This window comes from Scyliorhinus canicula, chromosome 14, assembly GCF_902713615.1.
Source record: "Scyliorhinus canicula chromosome 14, sScyCan1.1, whole genome shotgun sequence".
NCBI classification, from domain to species: Eukaryota; Metazoa; Chordata; class Chondrichthyes; order Carcharhiniformes; family Scyliorhinidae; genus Scyliorhinus; species Scyliorhinus canicula.
In genome coordinates, this window is record NC_052159.1 from 103,208,867 (window position 1) to 103,224,923 (window position 16,057).

At 41.4% G+C, this 16,057-nt stretch overlaps 1 protein-coding gene across 4 annotated transcripts in view; it reads left to right on the forward strand.

The window, feature by feature from the left end:
* LOC119977295 (protein diaphanous homolog 3-like) overlaps positions 1-16,057 on the forward strand; it is a 729,004-nt gene that overhangs the window by 565,407 nt on the left and 147,540 nt on the right. For all 4 annotated transcript variants that reach the window (XM_038818049.1, XM_038818051.1, XM_038818050.1 and 1 more), the window contains exons 24-25: positions 13,157-13,321; positions 13,879-14,014. In XM_038818049.1, coding sequence (XP_038673977.1) covers positions 13,157-13,321; positions 13,879-14,014 — 301 coding nt within the window. The remainder of the gene's footprint in view (positions 1-13,156; positions 13,322-13,878; positions 14,015-16,057) is intronic.

The following is a 16,057-nucleotide window of genomic DNA, read 5'->3' on the forward strand; positions in this document are numbered from 1 at the left end:
TATTGTTTCTTGCATGCTGTACAAACAATGCATACCGTACATAAGGAAGGAAGGAGAGACTGCAGAATATAATGTTACAGTTATAGCAAGGTGTAGAGAGAAGATCAACTTAATACGAGGTAGGTCCATTCAAAAGTCTGATGGCAGTAGGGATGAAGCTGTTCTTCAGTCGGTTGGTACGTGATCTCAAACGTTGGTATCTCTTTCCTGATGGAAGGAGGTGGAAGAGAATATGTCCGGGGTGCGTGGGATCCTTCATTATGTTGGCTGCCTTTCTGAGGCAGCGGGAATTATAGATAGAATCAATGGATGGGAGGCTGGTTTGTGTGATGGACAGGGCTACATTCACAACCTTATGTAGTTTCCTGTGGTCTTGGGTAGAGCAGGCTCCATACCAGAAAGAATGCTTTCTATGGTGCATCTGTAGAAGTTGGCGGGGGTCATAGCTGACATGCCAAATTTCCTCAGTCTTTTGAGAAAGTAGTCGTTGGTGGGCTTTCTTAACTATACTGTCGGCATGGGGGGACCAAGACAGGCTGTTGGTGATCTGTACACCTAAAAACTTGAAGCTCTCGACCCTTTCTACTTTGTTCCCATTGATGTAGACAGGGGCATGTTCTCCATTAGGATTCCTGAAGTCGATGATAATCTCCTTCATTTTGTTGACATTGAGGGAGAGATTATTGTCGTTGCACCAGTTCACCAGTTTCTCTATCTCATTCCAGTACTCTGTCTCGTCATTGTTTGAAATCCGACCCACTACGGTGGTGTCATCAGCAAATTTGAAAATCGAGTTGATGGGGAATTTGGCCACACAGTCATAGGTGTATAAGGAGTATAGTAGGGGGCTGAGGACACAGCCTTGTGGGGCACCGGTGTTGAGGATGATCGTGGAGGAGGTGTTGTTGCCTATCTTTACTGATTGTGGTCTGTGGGTTAGAAAGTTGAGCGGTGCGTTGGAGCCAACAATTTTACATGCCTTCATCTTGTAGCCTGTTATATCTTGCAGACCTGCCATAGACGGCGGGAATCCGTGTGGCTAGCCTGGGACTCGAGCTTGGTCCGGTACTGTCTTTTGGCATATTTGATGACTGGGGTCCTGCTCCCAGGACCTCGCACAAATTCTCCATTGGCCGGTGTGTGTGTGCCCTCCCATGGAATTGACCCCGAGCTGGTCACATGGACAATGGAGCTCTCCCCCTTAAAGAGGCAACATCCCATTAATATTGTTTAATGTCTTTTGGCTTCTTTAGATTCTGTAGATTGTGGATAAGCTTTGTGTAGTCAGGAGGTGAATTACTCACCACAAGATTCCGATGCCAAATGCACAACACCAAAGATGCTAATGGTCGCAACATTTCTCAGCTCAGTTGGCTGTAAATCATTTATGCCACAGCAGAATCTTGTTCACCCAGCAAAACCAGGAGACAACCCTTTACTATTAATGAGAAATTTAGAGTAACATTTCTGTCCTAAACCGTTATTGATTCCAGAAATGTAGCAGCTCCACCTGCATTGTCAGGAATAAAGTGAAAGTATTTTGTAGTTTGTAGCGTCTTTAATAAGTTTAGCTCAATATTGTGAATTTGGTACAACACTTGATGAAACCCTTCAAGTCAGACGGGTTTGTGGATTGCACAGTGAAATATTCAGAGGAAGCTGCTTACTAAATGATTTGACTTTAAAAGCTGATGTGGAAGTTGCCACATCAGTGGAGCTTGCAACAAAATAAACTCTTCATATTAGGGCTGTAGTGGAGATCCATACAATAGATATCTCAAGGAACTGGGCTGCAAAGGTGCAACCATGTCATCGTTGTACACAGATTGGACACTGAGCAGGGAATGCTGGAGTAAATTGAATACGTGCAAGAACTATGGCAAGAAGAGTCATATTGCCAAGGCATGTTAAACTCAGAATACTTCTCTTACAGCAAGAAGAACAACACAAGGAAACAATCTTGTATCTACAAATAAGTGGGTGAAGCTCATGATCACTCAAAAGACAGCAAGACAAGCTACAGCAAGAGCTTAAGCTAGTTGCATTGTTAATGCAGGGTGATCAACAATGTTTTTGGGCATTTCCAAAACTTGAAGTTCATGAAATTAAAGTGGAAACGGATATGGGTGGAACAGTATCGCTAATAACAGACAATTTATCATCAATTGTTGAAACATCTGTCTTTAAAACCATCAAATATGATCCTAAGGACGTACACTGAAGAGTTTGTGCCATTAAAAGGATCCATTTTGGAGAAAGTATAAGCAAACAAGCAAATGCCTAAGTTGACTCTTCACGTCCATGGAAATATTCCTGCTCTATTTGACAGAGCTCGAATAAGAAACTTTGAGCATAATTTTCAGTGTAAGAAGATTCCATCATTTCCTTGTGTCATTTTACCCTTTTGATAGATCATCGACACTCAACTGCAAACTTTGGGCCGTATAAAGGTATACCTTCTTTGACAGCTAATAGATTGGAAAGGTGCTTGTTGATATTGGTGTTACATGTTGTGATATCCAGTATCACAAATCCCAGCAGCATGCACATGCTGATGCATTATCACGATTGCCTTTACAAGTCTAGCATGACCCAGAAGAACATTTTGTCAGTATTTTGTATTTCTCACTCATGGATAATGTACCTGTGACTTCATCTCAAGTTCAAAGATATACAAAAACCGATCTAGTGATGAGGAAGGTGGTGGACTCCACCATTACAGCTATTACATCTGTGGGAATGGAGGACTCAGCCATGACAGATGATACACATCGATTATGCTGGTCCACTGGAGGGATACGTGTGCTTAGTGATTGTGGATGGGCACTCAAAATGATCACAAATCACGACAATGAAGTCAACGACAACTGAGCAGACCATTGAGAAACTAGACAAAATAGTCGCAAGATTTGTAACACTGGAGCAGATTGTCAGTGATAATGGTACGTAGTATTCAAAGGAGTTTGAGGACTAGTTGAAAGGGAATGGTATACACCATATCAAGTCAGCTCTATATCATCCAGCAACAAATGGATTGGCTGAACATTTTGTGCAATCACTAAAACATTCTATCAAAATATCGAAGGACATGGGGATATTATCAAGAATGCTACCACCCAAAGTTCAGCGGCAATGCTGTTCAAGGGGAAGCTACAAATACTGTTTGATTTGTTAATTCCACCTGATATTTCAGAAATTGTCAAACAACAACAACAAATACAAATTGCTAGGAGAGAGCAGGACTCTTAAAAAGCGAGTATTCAACCGGTGGAGAGAGTGTCACCTAGGAGTTACATCACTAACAAAAAATGGGTACCAGCTTGGATCCTAGCAAAGGTCCAATATGATACACCATACAAACGGATAGTGGAAAAGTTTGGGGACGTCATGCTGATTAGTTATTTGCTGCATGAAGTGACTTTGCAGAAACTTGTCAAGAGATTCTACCTTTAGAAGTCTAGAGAACTATACTTTGGAACAGAGACATTGACAAATTCCTATTCTGCTTCTGAGGACTTTTCAACACCTATAGTGATAGAGACTGAAATAACTACTCAAGAAGTACCATCTACAGAAAGGAACGAGGACACTTCTGAGGTCATAAGTAGCCAAGTTCAAGACTGTCCAATTCTACCAAAAAGAAAATGACTTCCACCACAAAGGCTGACTTATCAAAATAGCATATCCGAGGATGTGTTGTATGAATGTTAACTGTTGTCATTGCACTAATGAAGAGGGATGAGTGTTATGTATCTGGGAATACATTCCTGCTGGTTCTGCATTACGTGATGCATAATGACATCAGCAATGTTTATGCGGGCTTTGGGCAGATCACCATCTTGATTGTGTTGACCAACACCCTTAATAAAACTCTCATCGTGTTCTACAGGAATCCAGTGTGGGCACCTCCATATGTTATCTCTTTGCGGCAAAAAAAAAACAACATTCTTCTCTCTCCACTTTGAACTCACCTCTTCTATAGTTCTAACAACTTTTTCTCTCTACTACTGTTTTCCCCTAGTCACTTACGGAGGCACTTGTTTTCCTCCAGCTACTCGAATTCACATATCAAACCACCCCTTCAGACAACTGCACTAATCAGTTTTCCCTTTTATCTCAGTTTCATTTTTAATCTTGATTGTACTAAATTCTTGAATCTTCTATTTACTCCAGTATCTTAACACCTTCTAACTCCCTTTAGGCTCACAACAGCAATTCTGGGAAGGCAGTTCTTGGAACTGCCAGCACTAGGGAATTTGTACTGAAATATGGGCCAGATTTCTCAGTTTGCGTTGCCACCGGGACTGAATAGCGTGCAATTCATACTTCCTTTGGGGGCGCTAATCGGTAAGCATGTCAGGACATACAAATGGGCCAACACTCTGCCGGCGTGAATTCAGAAGAATTCCCGGCCCGACAGGTGTTGTAACCTCTGGGGTCAGAGTTAGTGCCAAAGAACCTGACAACTGGAGCTGTTTTTAAACACTCACTGTCGCCACAAAGATATCTCATAGAAGGTAACCCCCCTCCCACCCCCCACCCTTAAATGTAAGACAAAAAATCAATTTAATAATAATCTTTATTAGTGGCACAAGTCGGCTTACATTAAAACTGCAATGAAGTTACTGTGAAATTAATAGTTATTGACTTTATCCAACTTCAGAAATCTATCAGAAAATGTGGAGTGTATAAGTATCGAAGGGAACAAGACAGAATACAAACAAAACATTAACAACACATTTTCAAATGTGGATAAGTAGTATACAGGTCAGAAATTAAGAGTTTGGCATGATTCAGATCAACAGAATCTCCAGAAACACAGGTAATGGAACAACATTTATATTTAATTATATTCAATGGCTTTTCACATTTAAACATTAAGGTTTTCTAATAAAATATAATAATGCATAAATTATTATCTTTAAAAAAAAACTTGATTCATTCAATTTTAAAAATTAATTTCACAAATTTTGGGGGAAGATCATCCACTCTGGCATCCCATGGTTGCATGATAATTGTGTAAAGAACCAAGCAGCAGTCTATGTAATCTTTTATTTATTAAGCAATTAACCAAATAGCTCAGCACTACATTTCAGCGGCTTAGTGCTCAGATCACCTAAAGCAACTGAATCCAGCAACATATTATTGGCTGAAGTCAGATCAAGGAAAAAGTTTTTTTTCCCCTTTGAAGCATGATTCTTAAGGCAAGGTTCTGCAGTGGTCAAGAGTTTAAGGAAAAAAACTCTCCACGTTTAGTTTTCTTACTACCATATTTTATAACTAATATGCCGCCCGCACTTTGACAGAGGTGTAACGTAGATTCTGACCCATATCACTGAGACCTAAGCTCAGCAACATATCTCAAGGGAAGAATCAGCTCCCAGATGCCTCATGCTCAGAGCAACATTCATGGAAGTGGTGAAAGCTAGGTCGCCTTGTCCTTGTAGGTGTAGTAGCCCTGGGGAAAAAAATGATAATTTACTATGTAAAAACTATAAATTAAGGAGCAAAAATTCCATTGCTTGAAATGAGAGTTATGAAAAGTTCACATGCGATGGCTTCTGTCTGAATCACAGGCATAATCATACAAAACTTGTCATGCCATCATTTAGACCTGAAGCCCATGTCTACTCATTCCATTTTGTTCAAGGAATAATTTTCCTCCTAATGTAGTAGAATTCTTTTCATATAGGATGTAACTTTTCAGTTCTCCTTTACAGACACCATTTTATGATCATGGTACCTTCCTAAAAGAAATAATTGGTATGACAATGGTGATTATCTTCATTTTGTTAATTCCTCTCCCTTTTTTTTGTAGGTGCCTTTTTTTGATATAGTATTGGTGATAACAGACTGATGCATAAGAGAAACAAGTGAAACTCTGCCAAGGACCTAAGTTAACAAGCAGTTGAAATTGAATTATTTAGGGCTGCACGGTAGCACTGTGGTTAGCACCTTTGCTTCAAAGCGCCAGGGACCCGAGTTCGATTCACGGCTTGGATCATTGTCTGTGTGGAGTCTGCACGTTCTCCCCATGTCTGCGTGGATTTCCACCAGGTGCTCCAGTTTCTTTCCACGAGAGGTGCTTGTTAAGTGAATTGGACATCTTGAATTCTACCTCAATGTACCCGAACAGGCTTCGGAGTGTGTCGACTAGAGGATTTTCAGAGTAACTTCATTGCAGTGTTAATGTAAGCCAACTTGTGACACTGTCTGTGTGGACTCTGCACATTCTCCCCATGTTTGCGTGGGTTTCATCCGGGTGCTCCGGTTTCCTCCCACAGTCCAAAGATGTGCAGGTTAGGTGGATTGGCCATGCTAAATTGCCCCTTAGTGTCAAAAAAGGTTAGGTGGGGTTATGGGAATAGGGTGGAGGTGTGGGCTTAGGTAGGGTGCCCTTTCCAAGGACTGGTGCAGACTCAATGGCCCGAATGCCCTCCTGCTGCACTGTAAATTCTATGAATAAAGATTATTATTATTCCTAATAAAAATAATTGTTATTGGGCAGCATGGTGATGCAGTGGTTAGCACTGCTGCCTCACACCGCCATGGTCCCAGGTTTGATCCCAGCTCTGGGTCACTGTCTGTATGGAGTTTGCACATTTTCCCCGTGTTTGCGTGGGTTTCGCCCCTCAAACCCAAAGATGTGTAGGGTAGGTGGTTTGGCCACGCCAAAATGCCCCTTAATTGGAAAAAATGAATTGGGCACTCTAAATTTAAAAAAAAAGAAAAAATATTGTTATTATTATTGAAGCACCCAAGGTTAATGATTGTGTGTCTAACAATGTTATGGGCCTCACGGTAGCATGGTGGTTAGCATCAATGCTTCACAGCTCCAGGGTCCCAGGTTCGATTCCCGGCTGGGTCACTGTCTGTGTGGAGTCTGCACGTCCTCCCCGTGTGTGCGTGGGTTTCCTCCGGGTGCTCCGGTTTCCTCCCACAGTCCAAAGATGTGAGGGTTAGGTGAATTGGCCATGCTAAATTTCCCATAGTGTAAGGTTAATGGGGGGATTGTTGGGTTACGTGGGTTTAAGTGGGGTGATCATTGCTCGGCACAACATCGAGGGTCGAAGGGCCTGTTCTGTGCTGTACTGTTCTATGTTCTATAATGTCAGACACCTTAACTCCTTTCCGTTTGTTAATGTCAACAAGTGTAAAATGATAAACTGTTTTAAATGTGCGCTGATGATACTGTCTACAATTTCCTACCAGTTATTCTTTTGGAACAAACACCAGCTACCTATTTTCATAGTACTGTGAGAGAAAAACGTTCTTGTAATGACCACTTAAGCACTCGCATTAACATCATGCCATGACATGCCAAAAGTATATGCACCTCTGCAAAGTATCCCTGTGCATTGCTTAGAGTCATAAAGACATTTACATCACAGGATGGGGCCTTTGGCTTATCGAGTCTATGCTGGCTCTGCGCAGAACAATCCAGTCAGTCTCATAACCTCACTCTATCCTATATCCCTGAAAGTTTATTTCCTTTCAGTATCCATCTAATTTACTTTTTAAATCATTAATCGTCTACAGTTCCACCACCCTCGTGAACATAGAGTTCTAAGTCTACTTGCTATGTAAAAAAAATTCTCCCTCATATTCCTCCTGCATTGCATCTCTTGCCCAAAACCTTATTTCTCTATCCTGCTAGTTCTTGCCAAGATGAGAAATTTCCAACTTGTGACAGATCTCCAGCTTTCTGGTCCTAGAATTCCACCCTTTAACATTTTTTCTAACCTCTGCCTCCGCAGAGATGTTTTTGAAATGTATTGCACTTTAATACAAAGTAACATACTTTACCATGATACAACAGAAAGGGACCAGAGTCCCGACAGATCCTGGAAGAACAGATTGATATATGCAGTGTATCTACCCCTGCCACACCTGCAATGTGTTGATGTGTGATTTTTCTTCTGATGAAATAGATATAATTAAATAGCAACATTGAAATTGAATAACTATTCCTGAGAGCTGGAATTAACACTCCCTCACCATATCCAAGACAGTACCTGGGATTTAGGGAGTGTTACAACACCCTGGGCAAGTGCGCGGTCAATTCCAGACCCACTCGTCCTGGAGTTACAACACAAGTCAATTAAACAATAATTCTTTGGCCCTTGGTGGCCCAATAATTACAGTCACCATGTCTGTATGTTTAAACACAATTACTGTCTATTGATAACCAGGGCTATCATGGAATATGCAGTAAATACAACTGGTTAACAACCCTACTACCCCCTTCAGCTGTCCCACCCTTTCCCTACACACACAAGACAGACAAACACAGAGGGGTGGTTGGGGGGAAAAAATAAGGATGATGGATAAAAGATAAGAGCCTTTGCTTCAGATGGTGGTTTTCTTTGCCTATTCGTTTAGGGTCCTGGTAGTTTAGAAAAGTACAGTACTCAGAGGCAACAGGCCTTTGGAGACACCTTATTTTTCATCAACCTAGGCCTTCAGCTCGAGGTTCGCATTCAGACTTCTATCTTTCTGGAGAGATGCTATTTCATATCAAAACCTGATTTCAGCTTGTGGTTTGACTTCAGGCCTCTTCAGTCTCAAGAGAATGGCACCTAGACTTGGTGTAGAGAGAGTCAGACCTCACAGTGGCCTTCTGGAAAGTATTAGTTGGCTCTTCAAAAGAGAGCTAGCTAGACCCCTCATCAGGCTGCCAGAATCAAAACTAGAACCAAACTTGAGCCTCGGGACTCTTAAAAGCAAATCAGTTGGATCAGATGCAATCACCATCTGTTACGGGTAGATCACAGCCATTTGCACCAATTCATTGGCTAACAGCCAAATCAAACCGAGTCATCACTGACACTGGCCAGTCCACAATCACCATTTTTAACCAGCGCAGCCTTCCAGATTCTTCTGCTTGAATTAAAGGTACAGGCATTTTACAGTCTGTTTGTCTTAAAATGGCATGTTCATTAATCACGCATTTTTAAAATATAAATTTAGAGTGCCCAATTAATTTATCTCCAGTTAAGGGCTAATCCACCTAGCCTGCACATCTTTGGGTTGTGGAGGTGGAACCCACGCAAACACGGGGAGAATGTGCAAACTCCACACAGGCAGTGACCCAGAGCCGGGATCGAACCTGGGAACTCAACGCCATGAGGCAGCAGTGCTAACCACTGTGCCACCATGCTGCCAACATTAATCATCCATAGGTCAAAAATACAACAGCAAAAATAAAAGAAAGGGGAAATAATGGAATAAACAGGAAGAACCCTTACAGGAGGAAGAGGGTTCAGGTCCTGCGGACAGTGTTTAAGCTGCAAGGGAGAAAGTTAAAAAGCAGGACTTCAAAGGCGGTAGCCTCTGAATTATTCACAGGGCCGTGCGCTGGTGAGTGTAGAAATATGAAAATAGGCGGGTTAATGCCTGGCTGGAGAGAGAAGAGAGTGAGATTCAGATTCCTGTGATATTGGAGCTAATTATGTGGCAGGAGGGTTCTGTTCAAGATGGACATGCTACACCTAGACAGACATGGGACCAATATCCTTGTGGATGGCTCAATTAGTGCTTCGGGGCGGGCTTTAAACTAATTCAGTTGGGGTTTGGCCAACAAGGTGTATTAGTAAGAAGATACTAGGTAAACAGAATTTGGGGGTGGTGGTGGTAGTATATTGGGCCGGCACATATAGATTTAATGTGGGTTTACAGTATTGCCCATGCAGGGATGTAAGAGAGCACGTGATCCGCATCCAGGTTCAGTCTAGTGATGGACAGAGCTAGCAAGCATGGAGGTGGCTCCTAGCTTGTTACCTTTCCTGTACATTTGTAAATAGTTCCAAGAGTCAATTAACTTACAGTTAACCTCCATGGGACTACAAAGACTTCTTCAGACTTATTCCAAGTGCGGCCCAGCTAAGGTGCTATGAAGCTGCAACAAGATTTGCCAATTTTTAAACTCAATGCCCGGCCAATGAAAGCAAGCATGTCGTATGCCTTCTTGACTACCTTCTCCACCTGCGTTGCCACCTTCAGTGACCTGTATACCTGTACATCCAGATCCCTCTGCAAATCAATACTCTTAAGGGTTCTGCCATTTACTGTATATTTCCCATCTGTATTAGACCTTCCAGAATGCATGACCTCACATTTTTCCATATTAAACTCAATCTGCCATCTCTCCACGCAAGTCTCCAACCGATCTATATCCTGCTGTATCCTCTGACGGTCCTCATCGCTCTCCGCAATTCGTCCGCAAGCTTGGTAATCAGACCATTACATTTTCCTCCAAATCATTTATTTATTTATATGTGTATATATATTATAAACAGCAAGGGTCCCAGCACTGAACGCCACTGGTCACAGCCCTCCATTCAGAAATGCACCCTTCCACTGCTACCCTCTGTCTTCTATGACCGAGCCAATTCTGTATCCATCTTGCCAGCTCACCTCTGATCCCGTGTGACTTAACCTTCTGTACCAGTCTGCCATGAGAGACCTTGTCAAAGGCCTTACTGAAGTTCATGTAGACAACATCCACTGCCCTACCCTCATCAATCATCTTCGTCACTTCCTCAAAAACCTCTGGGTCTTCAGGTAAGCGTTCTCCAAAGCAGCGAGACAGGATGCGTGACAACGCAGAATTGCCGAGTAGAACTGATAGCCAAGTTCCGCATGCATGAGTACAGCCTCAACCGGGACCTTAGATTCATGCCTCATTACATTCACCCCCCCACCACCTGGCCTGGACTTGCAAAATCCTACCAACTGGCCTGGCTTGAGACAATTCACACCTCTTTAACCTGTGATTATCCCTCTCTCCATCGCATCGGCTGGACCTGTAAAGACTTAATTACCTGCAAAGACTCGGATTCAAAGTAGCACCTTACATCATTGAATATATGTGTTTGTGGAACCCACCTCTTCATTCACCTGATGAAGGAGCTGTGCTCTGAAAGCTAGTGATTCGAAACAAACCTGTTGGACTTTAATCTGGTGTTGTAAGACTTCTTACTGAACCCTCAGGGTGTCAGTCTACATTCTCTGCGCATGTACCCCCGGCCGCAGTGGCCCCGGCGCACCCAGGTTGAGCGCCCAAGTTCGAAGATGGCTACCCGCCTCCTTGGATCCCCACTGCAGCCATTCCACTAGCTTCCCGTTTTTAAATAGGTGTACTAAATGGTGCCCGCGTGACCACTCAATGGGGAGCCGGTTAGATCACATGAGGCCATTCGATACGGGGTCCTTCCCGTTATTCGGATGGAGATTGGTCTTGATTATCTCGTCTATTTGCGGCAGGATCTGCAACTCGCCAACAGAAGTGGGCTGGTTAGATCAGAAACCGATCAGCGCCCACCGTGGTTTTTGATTTCAGCCTCCCCTGCTATCTAACCTGCCCGCTCGTTCTCTCACCCGGCATGCGTGGCTAGGAGATCCCGCCCTTAGTGTTTTCCCATTCTTTTTGTTTCCTCGTGTAACATTGGAATATCTATGTCCCTTATTTAAATCATTTAGACCTATTTGTTAGTAATGGCTAATATGTGTCAGTGTTCTCCTAATGCTGTTTTTTTCTCTCCTTTCTCCTTTGTTGCTGATTTTGTTCAAGCTAAAGCTTGTAATATTTAAGAAGGGACAGCAAAATGATTTGTTCTGGTGATGCTTTATAATAATCTTTATTGTCACAAGTAGACTTACATTAAAACGGCAATGAAGTACTGTGAAAAGCCCCTAGTCGCCCCACTCCGGCGCCTGTTCGGGTACACAGAAGGAGAATTCAAAATGCCCAATTCACCTTACAGTACGTCTTTTGGGACTTGTGGAAGGAAACCGGAGCACCCGGAGGAAACGCACGCAGACACTGGGAGAACGTGCAGACTCCGCACAGACAGTGACCCAAGTCGGGAATCGATCCTGGGGCTGTGACGCAACAGTGCTACCGTGCTGCCCTTCTACCATGCTGAGATGTTCCCCTGACACAGCTCCCAAAACTGTGTTGGATCAAGTCCCAGAAAATTATGTCAAACCTACCAACCTGGCAAATCCCATTGCAATCCAAATCTGTGACACCACAGACGGCATTTGTAAAGTCCTGTGTATTGAGTCTGCAATTTTAATTGTAATAAGAAAAATGTACGTGCTTTCCCATTGTTATGGGCCAGGGTTTAGAGAACCCCAAAGTGTATCATGGAGTTCACCTGACCCACAACTTCTAATACATTGTGGTATGGGGAGCACACGACCCACTCTACAAGAGTGGTACAGCAGAAATGGAAAAGTATTTTTTAAAGCAAAACAATGTTTATTCTATGAACTCAAGTTAATCTTTTTAAAACATACAGTGAACATCTTAGCAACCTTTAATTCAAATACAACCCCCAAAGAATACAACACTAAGTAATCCTTAAGCTGTCCTTTTAACATCCATAAGACTTTTAAAAAACTTTTAACAGAAGCACATCAGGTTAAGGTCACTACTGAGAGCAGTTATTAGTTTTACATCACATAAAGGATCGATTTACATTCTTTAGATTACAGAGAGAGAGACTCTAATACATCTTCTTGCTGTGACTGCAGCTATCCAGCTCTGAAAACGAAACTAAAACACACCCTGCAGCAAACAGCCTAAAACGAAAGTAAAAAGCTGACAGACAACCCAGCTCCACCCACTCTCTGACATCACTGCAGTAATAAACACGCATTTCTTAAAGGTACTCTCACTACAGATATTTAGGTACATACCCATTTATAAACACCCATTTCTTAAAGGTACTCTCACATGACACCATATTGGCGCAAATTGGAGAGGTAGCAACCCTGATAAACTTCCCAGTTGACTGGTTTCAGATTGTCATCCACCAAACTCTTGAACAAGTTGATTGTCACAGTCTCTTTGAAACAACGATCTTCAGAAAGGAAAGTGGTGGAGATTCATTTAAAAAGAGAGCATCTTACTATATTAAAAAATGCTCAGTACACAAGACATAGAAATGCTCTGAACCTAATATTTGAATGTCAATATTATTAATTCTGTGTTTGTTTTTTCTCTCATTCCAAAAAGGATACATAAAAGAGAAATTTGGAGGCGATTGCAAATTAGGAAAATTCCAAGCATGTAATTTTGTTTATTTCTCATGTTTGTTTCTCTTTGACATTGACATAGTAACTGTGCATTTCCTTAACAATACATCACAGATTTGCCACTCGTGCCTGGGAAGATTACCATAAACTGGCTAACATGCACAGAAACATGGAGAAGCTTTACCATGAGTTGATGCACTATTTTGTTATCAATCCAAAGAAAGTGACAGCAGAAGAGCTTTTCAGTGATATCAGTAACTTCAGATCCATGTTCATGGTATGTTCGTGTGGTATATGAAACTCTGCGAGAAGAAAGACGCAAGCACTTCAGATTTATTTTGTGATAGCATTATGCAATGTTTTGTTATTTATTAACAAGGTTGTTTCAGACCACGTGAACTAATTAGTTTGTGTGTGATATGAACGTAACACTCAAGTATTGCTCACTAAAGAGTTTTATCAGATGAAGTTTCACGGTTACTTTGCTTTCAGTGCTCAGAAAAGAAAAGCTGTCAGAATGTATTTCAGATCTTCAAAGAAGCTTAAGTTACCTTGGCACTTAAGCGCTAGTATAAAATACTAGCCTGCCTTCAGGTATTAATCAGATTCAATATGTTTCTCCCTTCAGCGTACTGAGTAACAGAAACCAATATTTATGACAGAGGTGTTTCTTTCTTCACAAGTGAAACCACAAAGAATGCTATCTCCATTTTTGTTCATAATTTTATTCTTTGACACATCTCCGAAGAAACAGTAGAAGTAGGCCATTCACACCTGCAAACTTGCTCCCCATCCAATACAATCATTTTTTAATCTTCATTTGTTTTACTGAAGCAAGCCATGAAAGAAAACGTAAAGAAGAGAGAGGCAGCAGAGAAACTGAGACTCGCCAAATTGGCCAAAGAGAAAGTTGAGAAAGAAAAACGGGAACGACAACAAAAGAAAAGGCATCTACTGGAGAAGAATTCAGGTATAAAAAAAACACATTCAACCATTAAAAAGAACAGGAAAAGAATGGAATAATTCTGTTCTTTTAGGCTGTCATCAACTAATTTGCTGGAGTACATACCATACATCACAATGATTTGTTCATCAAGAAAAAGTAGATTGAATTCCTCCTATTTGTAGGTTAACTGCATTTTTGTGGGACTCTGTTAATAAGTCACACAAATTCTACTTTATTTAGTTTTCTCAAACCACATAAGGCGCATCTGCTTTGGCAATACTTCATAGCCATTTCTCATTCAATTTCAGGCATTGTAAATTGGAGAATTCCGTTGAGAATGTTGTGTTCGATGTAAATGAACGATTCGGAAGCTTTCCAAAGCCCAATTTGGTCTGATTCTAACTCAACCCAAGCAGAAACCAATCGTATTTTGATTCGTAAAAGTCAATTTGCATCCAATCATCTGACCATTCAGTCAATCAGAATGATTAAAAGCAAGCATTTTTAACTCTCATGTGTATGATGAGATACACTCTCCATAGCTATAACCGGTGATGTTGACTGAGGACTATAACATGTTTTAATAGGAAGATTAACAAAACCTTTGAATCCAAATCCTCATTCCAATTAATTATGTTTTACACCTTTCTCTTAGCTTCTGTTGCGACATAAACATTGTGTCTCCACATTACATGGTTATACCAAAAGATTAAAAAACTCTGAATAAGTGGAATCCAATAAGAAACCTATCAATAACAGTCAGCAAACTACTCACTTCTGTCACAAACAAGCTCCTTTTTGTTGAACTAAAAAGATCAGAATAGCTTACTATTTCTGTTAGCATATTGCACATTTCTTTTTCTGTTGCATTTAGTTGCAGTTTGCCATGTGAATCGATTATTTTTGTTGGTTCTGCATTCTATCACTACCACATGGTTCTTTCATCCTTTGTAAATTTTAATACATATATTTTTCTTCTGTAAGGCTATCTGGTGTCTTTGTAACATAGAAACAGGGAAAGACAGTTCAGCCTCTCAAACTTTTCCTCCATTCAATTAAATCAAAGGTTATTTGTTCTCAACTTTATCTGCCCACCTTAGCTAAGCAACCCTTAATGCTCTTGCCATCCATCAAATCTCAGTTTTGACATCTTGAACAGCTTTTTGATGAGAAATAGTTCTCAGATGTCCACTACCTTTAGTGTGAAGAAGTGCTTGCTGACATTACCCCTGAACAACCTAGGTCTAATTTGAAGGTTATGCTTTCTGATGATTGATTGATTGATATTTATTGTCACATATTCCGAAGTGCAGTGAAAAGTATTTTTCTGTGGCCAAGGGAACGTACACAGTACGTACGTAGTCGACAAAAGAATAATCACAGAGTGCATTGACAGTGGTGCAGCAACAAATAGTGGTTGGTTACAGTTCGGAACAAGGCCAAACAGAGCTGGTTTAGCACAGGGCTAAATCGCTGGCTTTTAAAGCAGACGAAGGCAGGCCAGCGGCACGGGTCAATTCCTGTACCAGCTCCCCGAACAGGCGCCGGAATATGGCGACTAGGGGCTTTTCACAGTAACTTCATTTGAAGCCTACTTGTGACAAGCGATTTTCATTTCATTTTTTCATTTTTCAAGAACAGCAGAGGGCACCGTGAATAGTGTTCTTACAGGGAACAGATCATCCACGGGAGAGTCGTTGAGTGTAGTAGCTGTGAGGAAGAAGCTGTTCATTTGTCTGGATGTCTGGGTTATTTCTTGTTCTGAAATTCCCCAACAGAACAAATAGCTTTTTCTAAAACTTAACAATTTATTTAAGCATCTCAACAAAAATTGGCCACTCATTGATCATATATACACAGGGAAATACAAGCCTGACCTGTCCTCAAAATTCAATCCCTTAGACCCCGGTATATTTTTGGAAAATTTGCACTGCACCCCTTTCAAGGCCAGTATATCCTGTTGGGCCGCAGTGCCCAGTAATGAACATAGTATTCCAAATGGAGTCTAACCAGAGTGTTTTATAACTTAAGCATAATTTCTACCCTTTGTGTTGCCACTTGAGATAA